A 24,267-nucleotide genomic window follows, 5' to 3' on the forward strand; every position below is an offset into this window, starting at 1 on the left:
GTTTGGTTCCTCTACACTCTCCTGTCTGTCTGACACACACACACACACACACACACACACACTGCTCTGAAGTCTTCCTTTGTACTCAGTACTTAATTTCAATCTTGCAACCTCTCCAACATCTGAGAGTTGCTAATCCTCCCACCCCACACATGATCTCCCTGTTCTGCTGTCCAGCTGCCTAGGCGCCTAGGCAGAGAATCCTAGAATTCCCTCCCAAAACCTCAGGACATTCCTCCTCTTAGGGCGACACGCTGAAATCCATCTCTTCTTGTGCCAAAAATCCAAATACCTGGGTGGGTAGCTCAGCATCAAGATTGCATGTTAAACATTTGGGGTATTTAATGGATGGTGGTGGTGGTGGGGCGGGGGGGTGGGGAATTTCCTTATGCAAGTTGCTCTACCAGTCCTGGGAATATAAGGTGGAAGGGGGTCTTTAGTGTACCTCTAACTGTGCTGTCCCGACCGTTGTTCCCCACTTTTCAAAATGAGATTTATTCAGCGATTACAGCATCACATAATGACAATACTTCAATGTTCCACCATTCACACAAGTTAGAGTCACATTGAATTACAGTACTACCATCTCCATCCAGTACACACTCAAGCCTCTAGCACCTACTGCTCCAGGAAATCCCCCCATGGATACCCTGTGCTCTTTCTCCATGGACACATAGGCACAGATGTCCATAACCCTGGAAGAGAGGCAGGCAATTGGCTTGGGTAAAAGCCCCACTGCGCCTGGACTCGTGAATGGTCAACTTGGCCGGGCTCCGGAGAAACCGGACAGGCGATCCTTCGAGCAACCTACTCCTTTTGACTCAACATCAGGAGCACGGGGCTGAAGTGCAGCCTGATCTCGAGCAGCAGCCCCCTTCAGATTCTCAAATAGTGGATGCAATCTCTCAAGACTCTGTAGATACAAAATACTTTTCCCAGCTGGAGAAATGGTAGGTGGCTGTAGAGAGTACACACACTGGCTTAGAAATCTATTACACTGTACAGCTCTAGGCAAAACTACCCCACCCCAGGTTACCAGTGTAAATATGGGGGTTGGGGGAGAACAGGGCTGAGGGAACTTTACTCTGTTGTCCCTAACCTGGGAATGTGTGCTGGGGTAGCACAGAGCAGGCATTCCCAACATGGGAACCCTTGGTTAATGGTAGAGGTCTATGGCATAAAAAATGTTGGGAAATCTGGTGTAGACAGAGCTTTACTCTCCCCCATGCCAGCCATTCTCTTTTCCTCCTTCTGTCAGACAGAAGATACAAAAGCCTGAAAGCAAGAACCACCAGGCTCAAGGACAGCTTCTACCTTGCTACTATAAAATGATGAAATGGACTTATTGTACAATAACATTAACTTGTTATCTCACTGTCTCTCTCGGCATGGACTTGAACCTGAATGTTTACCTGTACTGCACTTCCTCTGCAACCAAACACTTCAGTCTGCATTTTGTTACTGTTTAACTTGCACTAGTTCAGTGTACACTTAGAATGAAATAATTCTGTATGGATAGCATGCAAAACAAAGTTTTTCAGTGCATCTCGGTACACGTGACAATAACAAACCAATAACAACGTTAAACTACTCTGTGTCTGACCCTGGGAGTGTGTGATGGGACAGTGTGGAGAGAACTTCACTCTGTGTCTCACCCTGGGAGTGTGTGATGAGATGGTGTAGAGGGAGCTTCACTCTGTGTCTGACCCTGGGAGTGTGTGATGGGACAGTGCAGAGGGAGCTTCACTCTGTGTCTGACCCTGGGAGTGTGTGATGGGACAGTGCAGAGGGAGCTTCACTCTGTGTCTGACCCTGGGAGTGTGTGATGGGACAGTGCAGAGGGAGCTTCACTCTGTGTCTGACCCTGGGACTGTGTGATGGGACAGTGTAGAGGGAGTTTCACTGTGTCCAACCCTGTCGGCCTTTCTCACCTGTCTCACCATTCGGCCCGTCTCCTTCCCTGCTGGTGCTGTTCCTGCCTTCGCTGCACAGGCTGAGCTTGGTGCTGGGGTGGCGCCGGGGTTTGTCGGACTGTTTGCGGGTGCAGGGGTGCTCGCTGTTGTCCACACTGCCCACCGAGTGAAGGGACAGTGAGCGCGTGGTCATGCCACTGGCACACGGGTGGGGGCCATGCTCCTGGGAGGCAGGCATGGTCATGAAGCCCATGCGGAAGTGCTTGCGGAAGGAGGCCAAGTCCCGGACCCTGGCCAGACCCCCATCCTTGCAGATGCTTCAGTGGGAGGGGAGAGGGTTACAGAGTTGGGGAGGGGAGGAGAAATAGGGGGAGGAGGAAGAGGGGCAGAAGGAACAGACAGTGGGAGAACAGGAAGGACAGCAAGAGTAGAGATGAGGAGGAAGGGGGAGGCAAGGTGGGGAAAAGGGAAGGGGGACCGGGGAAGGGAGAGTGAAAGTGGGGTTGGCCAAGGAAGAAGGGAGAGTGGGGGGAGATGTGGAGGGATGGTGTGTGGTGGGTGGGGAAAGGAACACACAATAAAGGACAGATGGGGGGGGGAAGAAGGGTTCAAGACGAGAGAACGGTTAGTTTAGACAGAGGAATGAATATACATTGGGTTTCCTCCTTCTGGAAACAACATTGGTTCAAAATGTCTATTTCTGATACCTGCTCTTGAACTGAGACATCTCCATCGCCACATTTCTTGCTGACAAGAAGCGGCCTAAGAATATATTCCGACATTTGTTCAATTGACAGCTGACCTGACAGTGTCCAACAAGATCATCATGTCTCAGTTCCCTCTATGCCTGGAAAATTATTGATCTCCGGTTTGAATGACCTCAAGTTTTAATTGACTTGGATTATGAATTGAAATAACAAAAATAGGCAATTAAAAAATGGTGCTTAGTAGGGAAACTTCATGGTGATTTTCATGATCAGCAGACCAAAATCTATAAGATACATCTGAAAGCATTCAGGAGGCAAAATCTTTGTTGTCCAGTGATATCAACGAGATGTCCTGGTCTTCGATATTAAACCAAGCACAACATGGATGGATTTCAGAATGATTGTGGTATGATATCCTCACCCCTGTGCTCAATTCCTCTTGTGACACCATGGAGACACAAGAGGCTGGAATCTTGAGTAACTCGCACTATAGAGGGGCTCAGTTGGTCACCATCTCCTCCATTTGCATACTACCACCCCTCAGCCCCCCCAACCCAGATCCACCTGTCACACAGAAAGCATTCCAACTGCTTCCATCATGGCTGGTATGGAAATTCCCAATGCTCAGAAATAGAGGCTGTAGAGAGTGGAGGGACCCAGTAAGTTCTATCCTGGATACCGCTCTCTCTACTATCAAGGGCATCTACAACAGGAGATATCTCAGGAAGGTGACATCCACCATCCAGGCTGCACCCTCTCTTCAATGCTGTCATCATGCAGGAGCCTGAAGACCCACACCTCAAGGTTCAACAATAGCTCCTTCCCCACCACCATCAGATTCCTGCACCAATCTGAAAATCCCTACCCCTACCTCAGACTATTTAATTTTCTTTCACTCTCTCTCTCCCTACTTGTGTGCTGTAATGGTGGTTTTGTTAGGTCTTGAATGTCCACTTCCCTCCAAAGATGTTCCCTTTCCTGCTGAGTTCCTACAGCCTCTTCTGACAAAGTCTACCAGACCTTTTGAATTCCTGTGCCCAATAAATGCAGTCTCCCACAGGAAAGGACTGAGACTCCCATCCTAGTCCATTAGACAATGGGATAAGGAAGCAGGCTGAGGCTGCTGTGTCAATGAAATCAGCTCCGCTTTTCGATCATTGCTGTTTTTTCTGGCTTACAAACACAGTTTCTCACCTTAATCCATTTTCTAGTCAAGAACCTTAAGTATACTTGATTACTTGGTTTCCACAGCCCTCTGACAATAAATTCTAGATTGACTGCTGTCTGGCTGAAGAAATTCCTCATCTCAGTTTCAAGATGTCACAGGAACATCCCCTTTATTCTGAGGCTGTGCCCTTGGATCCTCTGCTCTCCTGCAGATGGCAACACCCTCTCCTCATCCACTCTATTCAGCCTTTTATGTATCCAGTAGCTGAACTCAGGTGAGTACAGGCTCAGAGACATTAGACAGAGGTTCCCAAACTGGGGTCCACAGTTCCCTTGCTTAAGGGCATTGGTCCACAGCATAAAAAGGGTTGGAATCCCTTCACTAGAGCAACACACTGAAATGTTGGAGGAACTCAGCAGGTCAGCAACCTCATATGGAAATAAAAAAACAGTTGACATTTTGAGCCAAGACCCTTTGCTGAAGAAGACAAATGCTTCTGATACATTAACCCTTTCATCACTGGGATCATTTTTGTGAACCTCCTCCGGAGTAATTATACAAATATCTGCCCTTCACCCTCAGAGAGATCTGTAGACAGTCTGAAGTCTCAAATTCCAGCTTGATTCAAGGTATCGATACACTCACTGGGATCTCTCAGTTCCTCTCTGCCAGGATGTAATACGTCTCCGTACCTCTCTGTCAGAGAGGCATCTGTCCCCTAAAATCTCTTCAATGTATGGAGTTGGGTGGATAGAGACCTAGAGACCTAGGTTCAATCCTGACCTCTTGGGGGGGTCAGTCTGCCCTTTTGAGCTTTCATTTTGGTTTCTTCCCACATGCCAATGATGGGTATCGGTCGGTTATCTGGTTGAAGGGTAGAATCTGGAGAGAACCCAGTATGAGTACACACATCTCTGGAGGAGAGGGAAAGAGAAACCCTAATCAATGTAACAATCTCTGAGGTAGGGGATAAAGGGAGACCACAGATCTCTAAGGTAGAGGAAGAACCCAGTCAATGAATAGATATTTCCAATGGAGAGGGATTCCCAAGTCTGTACAGATCTCTCCAAGAGTGAGGGATACCACAATCAGTGTACAGAAGGGAGTGCGCGGGGGTGGGGGGGGGGGGGGGGAGGGGAGAGGGAGAGGGAGAAAAAAACTGATCTCTCTTACAAAGAGGAATACACCAGTCAGTGTGCAGATCTCTTGGAGGGTGAAAAAGACCCCAGTCAGTGTATAGATCTCTCCAAGGAAGAGCTCAGATACCATATTTTATTTTATTGATATATGCAGCAGGGAACAGACCCTTCACACTCAACAAGCCATAAAGTCCAGCAACCTGCCTATTTAACTCTCAGCCTAATCACAAGATAATTTATAATGACCAGCCAACCTTCTAACCTTTGCTGGACTGCAGGAGGAAACTGTAGCACTCAGAGGAAACCTACACAGTCACGAGGAGAACGTACAAACTCTTTACAGGCGACTTCAGACTTGATCCCTGAACTTCAAACCCCTGAGATTTAGTAACGTCTTGCTAACTACTACCATGGAGCCCCAATATCTCACTGAATAATGAAGTCCTTTGTTTCTTTAGCAACTATCCATCTATTTAACGTCTGAGCATCACAGACTGTGATCACCATCACTAGGGATGAAGTAGCTGGCTTAATGCCTGGTCCCTGGTCATTCTGGTCCACATAAAGCACACAGACTCTTCTAAGGCCCCTCTCTCATGGGAAAACCAAGATGGGCATTGAACAGCACCTGGGAAAGAATGGGATAAAGCAGGAGGCAGAGAGGAGGCTTGAATCTATGGAACAGATGAGGGAAAGGACTGAAGAGGAATGAGTGAGGGATATTACCAGACAAGGAAGAATAGAGTGAGTCATTCCAGTTGGGATTGAAGAGATGCTGCTCATGCTTGGAACATTTCTATCAGCTTACAGCCCCAATCTAGAGAAAGAATTAAAACTTCATGGAGAGATACGTATCATGGAAACAGGTCCTTCAGCCCAAAGGGTCCATGCCAACCCAGTTACACCAATCCTGTTTTATCTGCCCTAGCTTCAAATCATTTCCCACAATACCTCCCCAGATTGTAGTTTTCACCCACACACTGCGAAGGTGGGGGGCAATTGAATAGCAGCCTACGTGTTTTTGGGGGTTAGGAGGAAACTTTCGCTGCTGGGGAAAACACATGCGAAAATTACAAATAAACGCACAAGCACAGTGATAGTGCTAGAGGTCATTTTGAACCCGAGTTTGATTTTTGGCTGACATCTAGGAAGGTTAGGTCTTAGATCTCCTCCAAGAGGACTGCAACCTTGTTGTAGGGTTTGGTGACTTGCGTGCCTCAATGACCCGGGGAGCTATGATGGCTGGAGTCAGGGCCTAGAACTTTACCTCTTGGTAGGGTGACCCATGTCAAACAGGTCAAAGGATAGAGGTCAGACTAAGAGTGGTTCACTGGTCCTCCAGGTTCAGGGGCTCAACTCAGGGCTAACAACCCTGAGTGGTCAAAAAAAAGTTATGGAAACAGCAATGAAGAATCTTTCTACATCTGTGTGCAGATGGAGTATGGACAGACAGGTGGAAGACCTTCATTGCTGCCCTAAATGCAAGAGGCATAACAGGCAGTAAGTAAGCAAGGTCTCAGATCTGAGGGGCTTATGGACTGGCCCAGAGAGACACTTCCTGACCATTGGGAAGGACAGGCATAGAGAGTGCAAAAGGGAAGATTAAAGGCTGGAACAGAACATACATGAGTGCATGAAAGAGACTAAGAGTGAGACACACACACACATACACCCACACACACGGAGGGTCAGACTGAGGGGATGATCATTCAACTTCTTAAATTAAAGTATGAGCACAGGACATGGGGCATTATGTTGAAGTTGTATAAGATATTGGCGAGGCCCAGTTTGGAGTAATGCGTGAAGTTTTGGTCACCTACCTACAGGAATGATGTAAACAAGGTTGAAAGAGTACTGAGAAAATTTACAAGGATGGTGCTGGATCTGGAGGACCTGGGTTACGAGGAAAGATTGAACAGGTTAGGACAGCATTCTTTAGCATGTAGAAGGCTGAGAGGAGATTTGATAGAAGTATACAAAATTATGAGGTGTATAGATAGGGTAAATACAAGCAGGCTTTTTCCACTGAGGTTGAGTGGGACTGCAACCAGAGGTCATGGGTTAAGGGAGAAAGTTGAAAAGCTTAATGGGAACATGAGGCAAAACTACTTTTCTCAGAGGGTGGTGAGAGTGTGGAATGAGCTGCCAGCACAAGAGGAGCATGCAAGCTCAAGTTCAGTGCTTAAGAGAAGCTTGGATAGGTACATGGATGGTAGGGGTATGGAGGGTTATGGTGCCACGGGACTAGGCAGTTTAAATGGTTCAGCACAGACTAGAGGGGCCAAAGGGCCTGTTTATTTGCTGTAGTTTTCTTGACTCTATGGATTAAAGAAGTCATTATCAATTTCTCTTCTGTCAGAGGGACAATGCACCAGATGGTTACCTGGGTTGAAAACAGGATTCACAGATAGCAACACAGTGGGTAGAGGTGCTGCCTTCCAACTCCATCAATCTGGGTTCAATGCTGACCTCCAGCACTGTCTGCGTGGAGTTTCCACGATCTTCTTTAACTGCCCATGATGCTCTGGTTCCCTCTCATATCCCAACGACGTGTGGGGTCAGTGGGTTAATCATCTGCTGTAAATTTCTCCTCAGAGTGAGGGTTTGGGAGAGAAGAGAGTTGGTGGTAATAAAATAGGATCAGAGTGACTGATAGCTCACACAGACCTGGTGGGCCAAAAAGCCTGCTTCTAATCTGTGTGACTCCCGGTTTAGTGTAGAAGGGCAGTTGATTGTCACCAGAGATCTGATGAACAGAAGGGCCCATTTCTTTGTTGGTTGACTCTGTAACATTGACTGAGGCCTTGGCAACAGACTGAAGATGATATCTCATCAGAATCTTCAAATGTACTCAAGCCCCATTGGAACAGAATCAGACCATTCAGCCCATCCATCTTCTCCACCACTCAATATGGCTGAGCTATCTTTTTCAACATCATTCTCCCAATTTGCTCTGTAAACCTTATCATCCCTTATCAAGAACCTGGAAACTTCAGTCTTAAATACACCCAATGACATGGCCTCCACAGTTGTCAGTGGCAACGAATTCCACAGATTCAACATCCTCTGGCTGAAGAAATTCCTCCACATCTCAGTTCTAAAGAGACATCCCTCTATTCCAGGGGTCCACACTCCACTCCCACCAATTACCGAGAGAGTCTTGGACGCCAGGTTGGAAACTGCTACTCTATTCTGAGGTTGTGCTCCCAGATCCTAGACTCTCCTACTAATGGAAAAATGAGATCTCTCCCCACGTCCATCCTTCTGAGCTCCACCAAACAAAGGCTCAGAGACATCAAACCTTGTAAGCCAAGCCAAGGTTGAGATGTATGCTTCTGAGGATAATGCTTGCAGGGTTGGGGGCTACGACAGATCGGGGGGGGGGGGTGAGTGGGAGAGGGCTTTACCTTTTCTTCGGTTCCTCCTCCCTGTGCTTCCAATCCACCTTGGTTTTACGGTACAGCAGGTTCATCTCGTGGCGGAGGGAGCGGCCAGCGCTGTCAGAACTATATCTGAGGCTTGTTAGTGAGTTGTAAGCCTTCAGACCCTTCTCCTCGATGAACTGCAGAAAACTGCTGATGGCTGCATCCTGGAGGCCACTGGACATCTTCCAGGGGCCAGGTGTTGGGGGCAAAACTGCGGGCGCCAGCCCCTCCTGTTGGCAGAGAACACGTCACACTCAATGTTGGGATTGACACAGTATGAGGCTCTTTCTACCCTGATCCATCACTCCCAAGGTCAGACACAGACAGAAGCTCCCTCTATACTGTCCTAAAGTCAGACACAAAGTGAAGCTCCCTCTTCACTGTCTCAATACACACTCAATGGGTCAGACGCAGAGTGGAGCTCCCTCTACTGTCCCACCACACATTCCTGGGACAAGGGCAGATAAAGTGAAGCTTTTTCACACTGTCCCAGCACACACATTCCCAGGGCAAGGATTGCACAGGCTGGACACAAAGTAAAGATCTCCTCATACTGTCTTGTCAGACACTCCCGAGACAAGTAATGTCAGTTCCTCTTATCCACATAGTTTATGATCCAAGAGGTCATTTGGCCCATTGTGTCTGTATCAGTCCAAAACATCCATCCAACCTCATCTCAGCACTGAATGAATGATTTCCAGAACTTTTTAAAAAATGGAAAAGGTTTCTGTCTCTTTCACCCCCGTGTGTTCCAGAAACCTTCCCTGCAGTGTCTCACAATATTTGAGCCCATATTTCCTCTTAGAGGCGTAAGAAAAGAACCAACCAGCCATCAATCCCAGCCTCACTTATATCCCTGTAACTCAATCTCTCCACATTCACAACTCCCCCCAGATTCTTCTCTTCACTCACAACTGGCGCAAGGGGTCTGATTTATAGCATACAATTAACCCACTGAACCCACACACCATTGGAATGTGGGAGGAAGACCACACTGCTACAGGGAAAATGTACATGCTACACATGCACAGATACATGAATGCACACACATGCAGGCCCAGGCAGCGCCAGAGGGAGGGATCGAACACAGTGTCTCTGGAGCTTTGGGCAAGGGTGTCACACACTGGTCTATCATACTGCTCAATCATAAATCCAGAATGTTTTTCTATCCCCTCTACCCCATTCCAACCTATTACTCTTGCCACGCATTGATTAGAGTTCTCTTGAAAGCAACTTCTGTACTATCTACATTGTCTCCCAGTTATGATTTAGGGAATTCCCTTATATTCTTGACATTATTCTCACAACCTAGTCACAACTTTCCTCATCCCTCTTCCTATGTTAGTTTGAATATCTGTAGAGCACTCCGCACAATACAACATCCTTTTTTTGGTTCTCCAATTTACCCAGTATAGCCCCATTCAGTAATTTTTTAGGCATTTCCATTAAGTCCATAAAATAAAGATTAGAATTAGGTCATTTGGCCCATTGAGTCTACTCCGCTAATCTTTCAGGCCCAATCTCCTGCCTTCTTCCCATACCTCTTCATGCCCTGATTAATCAAGAACCTATCAACCTCTGCCTTAAAATATACCCAAAGACAGCCTCCACAGCCGCCTGTCCAATGAATTCCACAGATTCACCACTCTCTGGCTAAAGAACTTCCTCCTCGTTACTGATCTAAAGGGATATCCCTTTATTTTCTCTTGTATTTGACATTTCTACCCTGAAGAAAAAAAAAACTGACTGTTTACCCTTTCTGTGGTCTCCATCGATCAGGGTCAACCATAGATATTGTCATAAGACTGCTGGAGCAGAATTAGGCCATTCAGCCCATCAAACTTGTTCCACCATTTCATCATGGCTAATCCATTTTTCCTCTCTGCCTCAATCTCCTGCCTTCCCTTCGTACCCCTTCATGCCCTGACCCACCCACAGCACACTGTTATGGTGAGTGTTTCATCCACACCCAATGGTCCCATCTCTGAGCATCCCAAGCTGGAGGAATGGTCCCTGCACTCCCTGGGGGCCCTACCTCCCAACATTACTAATTCAGAAAATTCAGCCGGAGCCAGGGCGTGAAGTAGAGGGGGACTACTTAAAAGTTCAAAGTACATATATGACACTATATACAATCAGGAGATTCATTTTCATGCAAACATTAGCAGTAAATACAAATAAGCCATAGACACACAGAATTAGGCCATTTGGCCCATTGAGTCTGCTCCACCATTCCATCATGGCTAGTCCAATTTCTTCTCAGACCCAATCTCCTGCCTGTTTCCCTTCATGCCCTGACTAATCAAGAATCTATCAACCTCTGCCTTAAATACACCCTATGACTTGGTCTCCACAGCTGCCTGTGGTAACGAATTCCACAGATTCACCACTCTCTGGCTAAGGAAGTTTCTCATCACTGTTCTGAATAGACACCCCTCTATTTTGAGGTTGTGTCCTCTGATCCTAGACTCACCACTATAGGAAACATCCTCTTCACATCCACTTGTCATTCTTTGAAATTCCAGTGATTACAAGTCCAGAGCCTTCAACTGCTGCTTTCATTCCTGGAATTATTCTCGTGAACCTCCTCTGACCCTCTCTCCAATGTCAGAACATCCTTCTTAGATAAGGGATCACAATACTCCCAATTAGGCCTCACCAGTGTGTCATAAAGCCTCAGCATTACATCCTTGCTTTTATGTTCCAGTTCTCTCGAAATGAAAGCTGGCATTACATTTGCCTTCCTCAACTTGCAAGTAAATCTTTAGGAAATCCTACACAAGGACTCCCAAGTCCTTTTACACCTTGGATTTTTGAAACACCATAGAATCAATGAAAAACTGCAAATAGGAAGGTGGACAAACAACCAATGTGCAAAAGACAACAAACTGTGCAAATACGTACAGAAACAAAAAACAAAATATTCATAAATGAGCAATAAATATCAAGAACATGAGATGAAGAGCGTTGAAAGTGAGTCCATAGGTTGCAGGGACAGTTCTACGTTGGGGTGAGTGAAGTTATCCGCTCTGGTTAAACTCAGTCCGCTCCATCTTGGGCACTAGCCTCCCCAGCATTCAGGACACCTTCAAGGAGCAAAGCCTCAAAAAAGTGGCATCCATCATTATGGAACTCCATCACCTAGGACATGCCCTCTTCTCATTCCTACCACCAGGAAGGAGGTACAGAAGCCTGAAGGATTCACCTTCACCATCAGATTTCTGAATGGACAATGAACCCTTGAATGCTGCCTCACTATTGTGTTAATTTTTACACTACTTATTTAATTTATACAGTTGTAAGAAAAAGTTTGTGAATCCTTTGCAATTATCTGGTTTTCTGCATTAATTACTCATAAAATGGGGCCTGATCTTCATCTGTCATAATAGACAAACACAATCTGTCTAAACTAATGATACACAAACAATTATACTTCTCCTCGTCAATATTGAATACACCATTTAAACAATCACAGTCTAGGTTCAAAAAAGTATATAAACCTCTGGGAAACAAAAGCTACTGAGTCAGTAGCCAATCAATGAGAGGAGATTGGAGGCATCGGTTGTAGAGGTGCCCTGCTCTAGAGATGCACGAAGCTGGAAAAGGCTACAAAAGCATTTCTAAAGACCTGAGTGTTCATCAGTCCACAGTAAAAAAAAATTGTCTGCAAATGGAGGAAATTCAGTACTGTTGCTACTCTCCCTAGGATTGGGTGTCCTGCAAAGATCTTGCTAAGCTCAACACACAATGCTGAAGGAGTTGGAAAGGAACCCAAGTGTAATAGCAAAAGACCTGCAGAACTTCAAGAATTTGCTGAAGTCCTTGTTCACGTGTCCACTATAAGAAAACACTGAACAAGAATGGTGGTCATGAAAGGATTCCACGAAGAAACCACTGTCCTGCAAATAAAAAACATTGCTGCATGTCTCAAGTTTGCAAAAGATCACCTGGATGATCCACTAAGCTTCTTGGACAATGTTTTGTGATGAGACAAAAGTTGAACTTTTGGCAGTAGTGCACACAGCTATGTTTGGAGGAAAATGGGCACTGCACACGAACACCAAAATCTCATCCCAGCTGAGAAGCATGGTGGAAGGAGCATCGTGGTTTGGGGTTGCTTTACTGCCTCAGGGCCTGAACAGCTTGCAGTTGTTGAGGGAACAATTAATTCAAAATTGTATCAAGACATTTCACAGGAAAATGTCAGGGTAGCAGTCCATCACCTGAAGTTCAAAAGAAGTTGGATGATGCAACAATGCACCAAAACACAAGAGAAAATTAGCAACAAAATGGTTTAAAAATAAGAAAATTCATGTTTCGGAATGGCCAAGTCCAAGTCCAGACCTTAACCGAATTGAGATGCTGTGGCATGACCTGAAGAGGGCTGCTCATGCAAGATATCCCAGAAAAAGTGATGAACTGAAAGTTTTGTATGGAGAAATGGGCTAAAATTCCTCCTTGCTGTTGTGCAAATCTGATCAGCAGTTACAAAAAACATTTGGTAGAGATACTGTTGCTAAATAAGATGCTACAAGTTATTAACATACTTTTTTCAGCCTGTACTGTGAATGATTAAATGTGTTCAATTAAGACACAAGAAGTATAATTGTTTGTGTGTTATTAGTTTAGGCAGATGATGGTTGTCTATTATTATGACTTCAATGAAGATCAGACCACATTTTATGAGTAATTAATGCAGAAAACCAGGTAAGGGTTCGCAAACTTTTTCTTACATATATGAAATGCCCTGGTTAAGATTTATACTGCTATGCTGTGAGGTATTTTTATTTTTAGCAGTTTCTGCAAAAGCAGTGTGTCCTGTTAGTAATAATATTTTGGCTTCAGCTAAAGATAAGGAGCCATGATGTCCAACTTAGGAAAGCCGTGTCAGCCAACTGTAACTTTCTGCCCAATGGAAGGCTCAGGATAGCTGGGCAGGTTCAGATTTCTGAAGGACATTAGTCTGATCCGGGGTCTTTCAGCAGGAGAAGATGTCACTGAATGCCATTTGAAGAAGAGACCTCGCTGTAAGAAGCGCTTTGTGCAGATAAACGGCTCCAAGTAGGAAGGGCAATACTCCTGAGAGAGCCAGTTCATTCGAGATGGTTTTTGATGGAGGTTCCAACTGTGGCTGCTGTCCTTCACGCAGAATGTGGGTTTAGTGCACGAGTAATGTGATATACCCATCTACTCCAGAAATGAGCTCCAACGTTTCTATGCACATTGGTTTAACTCCAATGGGTCCTTTTACTTTTCTTTCCTTTTATGATCTGTTAATTTCCTGGTAAAAGGTAACTTAGCATGGAGCAGTATTTATACAGCATTCTCTATAATTGATGTCCCTTAATTGGAACATCCCAACTTTCCCGTTTGGTTGAACCCCAAATCAAGCTGACAGTTGACGTGTACTGCTTATGAAAGATGGCCTTCTCACCACTGAGTCACATGGCTGTTAGAAGAGTTAACTAATGAGCCAGGTTTATATACGGGCCCAGTGAGAGGGTTACACATATTAAACCCCACTCTGATTCTGGTTCAAGACACTAATGGTTAAAGGTAATAACATTCCTGGTGTGGGTCTTCTACTCTCCTGTATACCATCAATGCCCACATTACTTGGGCATCTACATAAACTTGTGAAACCTGTGGGTTAGGTGGGCAGTTTCTGGGCATTGTTGGTATCAAGAAGGGGGACCCAAAATTCACCAGTCGCATACGTCCTGGATATAAATCTCTCCAATAATTTGTGGTGGTCTAGCCTTGGGTATCCTCCAAGAGGATACCTTGTTGTGGTTTGGAGGCTTGTGTGCCTCAATGACCCAGAAAGCTATGTAAGCTGGAGTCAGGGCTTTATGCTTTGGCTCTTTGTAGAAAAGAGACAAACATCTATGACAAGCAGGTTAAAGGGCAAAGCCAGGCCAAGTCCACTGATCCTCCAGGTTCGGGGGTTCTGCTCATGGTTAACAACCCTGACTGGTAAAACAAAATTCTACATAAACAGCAATGAAGAATCTTTCTACATCTGAGTGTGATGGTATTCTTGAATCTTCACCCAGGACTTGGAAGACTGACAGTAGTTAAAACTGAGAGAAAGCTACTGACGTGATGAAGAAAGCCCTGAACACCACCAAAGATGAGGACCTTCATTGCTGCCCTAAATGGTAGCAGTGTAACAGGCTGTAAATAAGAACCCATAGTGATGAAATGACCAAGAAAGTACTACAATGACTACTTGCACAGAAAGCTAAGGAAAATTGGCAAGGATCTAATAACCCTCACCATTTTGTTTAACAGATGTGTCATAGACAACATTCTAGCTAGATAAATCATGGATACCATGAAGCAGCTACTCAGATGATTACAGAGGGCAGAGAGTTGGGGAGATAGCCCAATCTATCATGGACACCAGCTCCCCTTCCACTGCCTCCGTCTACACTTCCCTCTGCCATGGGAAAGCAGTTGACATCATCCATCAGAGATCCCCACCACTCAGGCCATGCTCTCTTCTCGCTGCTGCCATCAGGTAGAAGGTACAAGAGCCTTTAGACTCACACCGCCAGGTTTAAGAACAGTTATTACCCGTCAACTACACTCACTTGCCCATCCAACGAGATGTTTCTACAACTAATGATATCACTTTTGGGACTCTTTATCTTGTTATCTCATGTTCTAGTTATTTATTTATGTTTGCACTTACAGTTTGTTGTCTTCTGCACTCTGGTTGAGCTTTCACTGGTGCTGTTATTATTACTATTCCACAGATTTGCTGAGTATACCCATAGGGAAATGAATCTCAGGATTGTATATGGTGACTTTGATAATAAATTTCCTTTGAACTTGACATAATGAAGGACCCTTCCCACACCAATCATGCTCTCTTCATCCTTCTTCCATCAGACACAAAAGACAGAAGCTTGAGGGCACATAGCACCAAGTACCTATGCCACTGTTATCAGATTCTGGTGAAAAATATGGACTCCCGATCTCCCAACCTAACTCATTGTGGCCGCTGCACTCTATTTGTCTGCAATGCACACACTATTCTGCATCTCATATTACTATCTCATTGGACTTCTGTATGTAATGAATTGTCTGGATGGCACAGAAACAATGAACAGACTTTTCCCCATGGTACAGGAATCAAGAACTTGAGGGCACAGATTTAAGTTGAGAGGGGAGAGATTTGAAAGGAACCCGAGGGGCAACCTCTTTACAGAGAGAGTGATCAGTGGACCTGTCCTGGGCCCAGCATTCAAGCACAATTATGAAGAAAGCACAACAGCACCTCTACTTCCTTAGGAGTTTGCAGTGATTTGGCATGGCATCCAAAACTATGACAACCTCCTATAGATGTGCAGCAGAGAGAAACACCAATGCCTATGAATGGCCACAAGTAGCAGGTATGACCCAGTCCATAATGAGTAAAGCCCTCTCCGCCATTAAGCACATCTACACGAAGCATTGTCACAGGAAAGCAGCATCCATCATCAGGAACTCCCACCACCCAGGACATGCTCTCTTCTTACAGTCGCCATCGGGAAGGTGGTACAGGAGCCTCAGAAGTCACATTGCTGGGTTCAGGAAGTTATTAATGCATTGCAGTCAGGCTCTTGAACCAGAAGGGACAACTTCACTTGCCCCATTACTGAACTGTTCTCAAACCTATGGACTCACTTTCAAGGACTCCTCACCTCATGTTGTCAATATTTATTGCTTATTTATTTATATTTTTGTCTTCTGCACTCTGGTTGAACATCCTAGTTGTACAGTTTCTGTTATAGTTACTATTCTGATTCTGTTATAGTTACTATTTCATAGATTTGTTGAGGATGTCCACAAGAAAATGAATCTCATGTATAGTGACATACATGTACTTTGATAATAAAATTTACTTTCAACTTTTATATACAATGAGCTGCCACAAGATGTACAATAAGAGGAAAGGTTTAGAGCAGGGGTTCCCAAATGCCATGGACTCCTACCATGCGGGGACCTCAGGTTAGGAGCCCCTGCTTTAGAGGAATATGGGTCAAATGTAGGCAAAGGGGACAAAATTAGGTAAAGATCTTGGTTGAGAGATGGGCCAAAGGGCCTACTCCACAGTGTTAAAGACTATGATTATGGCCCCTCTATGGACAGTCCCAAGCCCATCTGCCAGAGGAGGGTTGGGCACAGGGCGAGCAACGCATCTTGTAAAAACCCAGAGCTATAGAAATAGCAACAGGCCTCATCAAGAATATAGAGGAAAGGATACACAAAGAAGATGGGCTCCACCCGAGAAAAATTGAAAGACTGCCGCAGAATAGAGGACTCCAAGCTGCTGTCAGTGATTTATGACCCAGGAGGGGTGATGGGCTTAAGAAAATGATTCCTGCAGAAACATGACAAAATGACACAAAAAGGCAGATGGGGTGATGAATTGGGATGAGGGAATGAGAGGAGACCAAGCACAATGGCTCTGCTGTTGCCATTCCCTTGTGGTGGGTCTTTGGTTGGAAAAGGGCTTTCTACCTTCTTCCTAGGCCAGCTGGTGGGGCTTACCACTGGGTAGAAACTGAACTGGAGTGCCAATGAAGTTTCAGTAGCAGGTTGGAGGAGAGGGATCCTAAAGCAAAAAGCTCAGCCCCCTAACTTGTCAAAGCCTGTCCACCATCTACAAGGCTTGTCAGTAGTGTGATGGCACACTCTCCATTTACCTGGGTGAGTGTAGCTTCAAAAATAACAAATAAACTCGACGGCATCCAGAACACAGCAACCTGGTTTTATTTGTTTAGCAATACAGTGTGGAGTACGTCTTTCTGTCTCTTTGAGTTACACTGCACCAGCAGCCCCATAACCCCAATTAATTCTAGCCTAATCACTGAACAATTTATAACAACCAATCATCTTACTCAGTTCGTCTTTGGACTGTGGGAGGGAACCGGAGCACCCACAGAAAACTCACACATTCCATGGGGAGGACATACAGAGACTTCTTACAGATTGTCACAGCAGCGCTCGTTCAGGATACACTGCAGAACTCATCTAGTAAGGCTTTATCGGTGTAACTGAGAAATAAGAAATGTATGACCATGTTAATGGGGCTATATTATAAACTACCCAACACTCCGTGGGATTTAAAGGAACACATTTGTAGAGATCGCAGACCGTTGCAAGAAACAGGCAGTTTATAGTGGGTGATTTTAACTTTCCACATATTGACTGAAACCCCCTTACTGTAAAAGGACTTGATGTGATTGAGTTTGTCAAATGTGTTTAGGAAAGTATCCTTACTCAATACAAAGAAGTCCCAACTTGGAAGAGTGCAATACTACTTGATCTCCTTTTAGGGAAGGTGAAGTGTAGATGACAGAAGTTTATGTAGGGAAACACTTTACATCTAGTGAACACAATGTCATTAGTTTCAAGGTAATTATGGAAAAAGGGTTGAGATTCTAAATTCGATTTTTGATAGTATCAGAAAGGATCTGGCAAATGTGGATTGGGACAGGCTGTTTTCTGGCAAAGGTGTACTTGGCAAGTGGGAGACCTTCAAAAATTACATTTTGAGAGTACAGAACTTGTCTGTGCCTGTCAGAATAAAAGGTAAAGACTACAGGTGTGGGGAACCTTGGCTTTCAAGACACTTTGAGGCCCTGGTTAAAAAAAGAGGTGCACAGCAGGTATAGGCAGGTAGGAACAAATGAGGTACTTGTGGAGTGTAAGAAATACAAGAGGGAACATTTAAGAAAAACATTCAGGGGAGCTAAATGAAGGCATGATGTTGCCCTAGCAAACAAGGTGAAGGAGAATCTTAAGAGATTCCAAAGATATGTTAACAGCAAAAGGTTTGTAAGGGTCCTCTGGAAGATCAGAATGGTCACCTATGCATGGAGGTAAAAGAGATGGGGAAGACCTTACATGGATTTTTCCCCTCTACATTTACTCAGGAGACAGACACAGAAGTGCGGCAAAGTACAGTGAAGTCATGAAACCTAAACAGATTACAGAGGAGATGTTTACTGTCTTGGGGCAAATTTGGGGAGATAAATCCCAAGGGCTTGACAAGGTGTTCCCTCAGTCCCTGTGGAAAGCAAGTGCAAAAATTTCCGGGGCCCTAGCTGAGATATTTAGATCCTTAGTGACAGGTGACGTACTACAGGATAGGAGGATAGCTAATATTGTTCCGCTGTTTAAGAAAGGCTCTAAAAGTAAACCAGGAAATTATAGGCTGGTGACCTTGACATCAGTGGGAACGTTACTGGATAGTATTCTAAGGGACTGGATAAGTGAGTATTTGAATAAACAGGGATTGATTAGGGATAGTCAGCATGGCAGCTCATGTCTAACCAATCTTATAGTTTTTTGAGAAAGTTACCAGGAAAGTTGATGAGGCCAAGGCAGTGGATGTTGCTTACATGGACTTTAGCAAGGCATTTGACAAGGTCCTACATGGGAGGTTGGCCAAGAAGGTTCAGCTACTTGGCATTGAAGATGAGGTAGTAAATTGGATTAGATGTTGGCTTTGTAGGAGATGCCAGAGAGTGGGTAGTAGATAGTTGCCCCTCTGACTGGAGGTTTGTGACTTGTGGAGTGTTGCAGGGATTGCTGTTTGTCATCTATAATCAATAAACATAGAGGAGAACGTGGATCAGCAAAGTTGCGGATGACAGAGGACAGTGAGAAAGACTATCAGAGCTTGCAGCAGGATCTGGACCAACTTGAAAAATGGGTAAAAAAAATAGCAGATGGAATTTAAGGCAGCTAAGTGCAAGGAATGTAATTCTGTAGATCAAACAGGGTCAGAGAATGGTAGAGCACTGAGAAGTGTGGTGGAACAAAAGGAACTGGGAATTCATTGAAAGTGGCAGCACAAGTAGATAGGATTATAAAGTTTTGGGCACACTGGCCATCACAAATCCAAGTACTGAGTAAGGGTGATGGAATGTTATGTCGAAGTTGTATGAGATGCTGGTGAGGCCTAATTTGGAGTATTGTGTGCAGTTTTGGTCACCAACCTACAGGAGAGATGTAAGTAAGTTTGAAAGAATACAGAGAATTTACAGGAAGTGTTGCCGGGACTAGAGAACCTGGATTATAAGGAAAGAATGCATCGGTTAGGACTTCATTGCTTGAAGATTGAGGGGAGATTTGATAGAAGTGAATTATAAGGGTAAGTCCAAGCAGGCTTTTTCCACTGAGGTTGAGTGGCATTACAGAGGTCATGGGTTAAGGGTAAAAGGTGAAATATTTAAGGGGAAAAATGAGGGGAAACTTCTCTCAGAGGGTGGTGAGAGTGAGGAATGAGCTGCCAGCGCAAGTGGTGAGCTCGATTTCAATGTTTAAGAAAAGTTTTGGTAGGTACATTGGTATGGAGGGCATTGGTCCCGGTGCAGGTCGATGGCAGTAGGCAGTTGAAATGGTTCGGCTCTGACTAGATGGGCAGAGCAGCCTATTTCTGTGCTGTACTTTTCTATGACTTTATGACTCTATAAACAGTACCATAATTGAACTTTGAACTCTGGAACATCCTGTGCTGTAATAGTGACACCCTAACTGCTATACTACGTGGATGGATTGATGGACAAACACATCCATGGTTGTTCACTCCATCACTGGCTTCAACAATGCACAAGAAGCTTAACACCATCTAGGACAAAGCACCTCACTCAACAGGCACCCCATCTACAACCACTCACTCACTCCACCACTGCACACAGTAGCAGTAGTGTGAAACATCTACAGACTGTACCACTGCAACTCACCGACTCCTTAGACAACACCTTCCAAACCCACCTTGACCAGGAGGAACGAGAGGACAGCAAAGGTAATGGCGAAAAACAACATCTGGAAGTTGTCCTCCAAGCCACACACCATCCTGACAACATCATTCCTTCATCATCACACGGTCAAAGCCCTGGAACTCCCCCCCCCCCCACCCCGACAGCACTGTGGGTGTAACCCACACCTCAAGGAGTATAGCAGTTCAAGAAGGCGGCTCAACACCACCTTGTCAAGCTGCAAGCTCATCGCCCTCCTATGTATATAAATTACAAACTGGAAAACGCTCAGACCTTGTAAGTGTTCAAGATTTTAACAACAGGAAATTGGGGTCTGTCACCCAGGGGTTTCTGTAGATTGGGTAGATGGATGGGTAAGTGAGTTAGTGGACTCCTGAGGTAGGAGAAGGGAGGGAGGCACTGTAAGGCTGTGGGATGCAGGCCGTGGGGAGAGGGAAGTGTCTAGGCTAATAAAACCTCCTGGCTACAGTCAACGCCAAGTCTAACCCAGCCTGCACAAACCTCTCCCCATGCCTGTACAAAGGCTATCCCCTAACTTATATATTTCTTTATGGACTTTGTTCCCAAAATGATCACACCTTACCCACCCCAACCCATAAATTGACAAAGCTATGTCTGGGAGAAAGCACAGGACATGGGTGTAAGGTGAGTGGGCAAAGATCTTAAAGTGGACTTGAGGGGGAACTTTTTAAACACAGAAGATGGTGGATCTATGGAATGAGCTGCTAGAAAAAGTAACACTATAGAAAAGACTGGGTGGAGGGGTGGAGGTGCAAGGCACTCATTCTGTCTGCTAACTTGCAGGTTACCCTTGGACAAGGTGTAGCACCTGCTTAACTCTCTCCCACCCCAATGAGAGTCACGTGGAGCAGGTGGTGGATAGTCGTATGAGCAGCTGATGCATATCACAAGTACTGGTTCTGCGACCACTGATGCCTGGCAGACAATCTCTTGAAGAATATTGACAATGGCTGGGGTCTTGTAGAAACTGGCCAGAAGGCAATGGCAAACCACTTCTGTAGAAAAAGTTGCCAAGAAAATCATGATCATCAAAAGACCATGACTGCCCACATCATACGATACGGTACATAACGAAGGAATAGTAAAGACACGTAGCTGAGTGAAAGAAGACTTGCAAGAATGCCTCCAGTATTCAAGGGCCTGAGCTACAAACAGGTTATGCAGACTAGGATTTTATTCCTTGCAGTTTGGGTGACCTTACAAAGGTGTATAAAATCATGAGGGTCTTGATTTTCCCCAAGTCTTTTCCTCAAGGAAGGATTTTAGAGGGCAAAGGCAAGAAGAGGGGGAAAGTTTTAAGAGGGACCTAAGGAGCAACTTCACACAGAGGGTTACCCACAAAATGCTGGAGGAACTCAGCAGGTCAAGCAGCATCTATGGAAAAGAGTAAACAGTAAATATTTCGGGCCAAGACCCTTCTCCAGAACTGAGAAGGGGGAAGATTCCAGAATAAAGAGGTGAGGGGAAGGAGAAAGAGGCTAGCTGGAAAGTGATAATTGAAGCCATGTGGATAGGAAAGGTAAAGGGATGGAGAAGAATCTGTTAGGAGAGGAGAGTGGACCATAGGAAAAATGGAGGAAGGAGGGGACCCAGGGAGTGTAATATACAGGTGAGAAGTGAAAGATCAGAAAGGGGAATAGAGGAAGGGATGAGGGGAGGGGGAAATTTGTTCACCAGAGGACTAAAGGGTGAATGCAATCTTTTGGAAGGGGACTTTAAAGTAGAGGACAAAAGGTTTAAGATGAGAAGAGGGGGAAGTTTAAAAAAGGAACTGAGGGGTAACTTCACAGAGGGTGGTTGGCATATGAAACAAGGAAGTGTCTGACCAAGATTTGTTATTTATTTAGGTAAGCCCATCCTTGATATTGAATGAATGAAATTGCCCTTTGACTCACGAGAGAGCATAGGCCATCAGCTTTTTGCTGTTGACGTTTCTGTAGCAGGCAATTTCTTCTTTATGATGTTGAGTTGCTAGCTCAGCGCTCAACCCAGCACGGATGGAAAGTGTGCACGGAAGCCGGCTGGATTCGAACTCGGGACCTTCCACCCCAAAGTCCAGTGCTGATACCATTACACCACCAGCTGGCCGATCCCTGATTTTAACCTAGCTTAATCATGGGACAATTTACAATGGCTAATTAACAGTCTTTGGACCATGGGAGGAAACCAGAGCAGCAGGTGGAAACCCACACAGTAAATGGAGAGTACGTACAAACTCCTTACAGGCAGCAGCAGGAATTGAACCCAGGTCACCAGTACTGTGAAGAGTTGCGCTATGCTACCACACTGTCCTTAATGTCAGCGATGGATGACCAAATGGCACTGACATTTGGCCCACATCCTTCTAAACCTTCAGCAGTCACATACCTGCCCATGTGTTTTAAGGGTTGCCACTGTACTTGCCTCAGACACTTGGGCAGGTTCGTGGATAGGAGACACGTGGGCCAAACACACAGGTAAGTGGGATTTGCTCTGCTGGCAAGTGAAGGGGCTGTATGAACCCAAAAAGAAAGCAGCCCCCAATTTTGAGCAGCAGACAGACATCACCCACCCCACATCCCATGACATCCAGACAGGGGACGGAGAGGTGGGGAGGGAAGGGGGCAAAAGATCCCAACCAGCCAGAGGAATAAGCTGTCACAAATTCTGCAGCAAACGTCTACAAGTGAAAACAAGCAAGGCAGCCTCCCTCCTCCACCCCATCCCCTTCCTTTCGAGAAGATAGGAATTCCTTACCTCGCGGACACCCTCCTTTTCAAGCCACACTCGGGGGATCTCACTGACCTTCGGACATTCATCCACTCCTTATTGTCCAAGATGCAGATCCTTTATCTTCACAGATGAAAGAGGCCTCCTCCACGTCCACCCACCACCGCTGTTCAACAAATTATAATAATAAAATATATAAACAGGCGCCTTTCTGCCCCAAGGTGGGGGGGGGGGGGGGGGAGTTGGTTGGTTCACCTTAAAATGAGGTATGAATCATTCTTGTTATCTCCAGTCGTTTCAATGGCAGAACATTTTGTTTTTTTCGCCATCAGTCTATTCCCCTCCTCCTTTATCTTATTTCTTCGGCAGCGGCTGTTGTTGTCTGTCACTTCTCTCGGCCGCTTTTCCTCCAGAGATGCTCGCTTTTATTTCTTGTCGAAGGAATCCGCAGAGACCGCGGTAAAGGTTCCTCCTCACGGACCGGGTCGAGCCGCTTCGGCCCGTCCGTCCTGGGCCGCCCGCGTCCTGAGGCGAATCGACGCTTTCCTGCCTTCTGTGGTGAGTGTGGAACACAGAGCGAGAGTAGAGCGGCTGGAAGTGAACACGCTGCCTTTTATCCTTCCATCCACCTCATTTTTATAACGGGCGGCGGTGGTGGGTGAGAGAGAAAGGGGGCGGCGGTCGGGCGAGGGAGGAGGCCGTGCGGCCTGCTCCGGCGGGGAGGGGGGCAGAGGGAGAGGCCGCCGCCGCCCGCCCCCGGCGCGCTGCTTCCCCTGCCCGGCCTCTACACCTGACACTGGGCGCCTGACTTACGTCTCCCGCCTCTGTTCCCCCTCCTCCTCCTCCTCCTCCTCCCCCTGCTCGGGGACGCAATGCGTGAGGATTGACGGAGGGAGACGGGAGAGCTGACGCACGGCAGGCCCACACAGGCCTTTGTTCCCCCTCCCCAGCCGCCTTCTCCCTCATCTTTTACACCCTCCTCCTCCATCACCATCATCGATATATTCACCTTCCGCCTTCCTCATCCGCATCCTCCTCCTTCCTCACCTGAACCATCTTCCCTTCTCCTCCCTCATCTCTAAACATTCTCCATCATCATCTTCCTCTCCCTTATCTGCCTCACCTGTAACACCTGTTATCCTTATTCCGCATCTCTAACATCCTCCCTCCTTATCTATTTCTATTATCCATAACCCATTTCATCAACCACTTTCCTCAAACTCATCCTTCTCCTCCCTCATCTGTAACATCTTCCCTCCTCCTCCCTCACCTGTAACATCTTCCCTCCTCCTCCCTCACCTGTACCATCTTCCCTCCTCACCTCTAACATCCTCGATCAGCCACATCATCATCTTCATCCTGCCTCATTGGTATCCCCTCCTCGTTCCATGTCTGTATCATCTTT

At 45.8% G+C, this 24,267-nt stretch overlaps 1 protein-coding gene across 1 annotated transcript in view; it reads right to left on the reverse strand.

Annotated features, from left to right (window-relative positions):
• Positions 1-23,681, reverse strand: part of LOC132396900 (neuronal tyrosine-phosphorylated phosphoinositide-3-kinase adapter 1) — a 58,120-nt gene extending 34,439 nt beyond the window's left edge. Inside the window, exons 1-3 of the mRNA XM_059974971.1 lie at positions 22,890-23,681; positions 8,335-8,582; positions 1,932-2,230 (exon numbers count right to left, since the gene is read on the reverse strand). Of these exons, the coding sequence (XP_059830954.1) occupies positions 1,932-2,230; positions 8,335-8,534 (499 nt within the window). The 5' untranslated portion in view covers positions 8,535-8,582; positions 22,890-23,681. The remainder of the gene's footprint in view (positions 1-1,931; positions 2,231-8,334; positions 8,583-22,889) is intronic.
• Positions 23,682-24,267: the final 586 nt, after the last annotated feature.

Source organism: Hypanus sabinus, chromosome 7 (genome assembly GCF_030144855.1).
Source record: "Hypanus sabinus isolate sHypSab1 chromosome 7, sHypSab1.hap1, whole genome shotgun sequence".
NCBI lineage: Eukaryota > Metazoa > Chordata > Chondrichthyes > Myliobatiformes > Dasyatidae > Hypanus > Hypanus sabinus.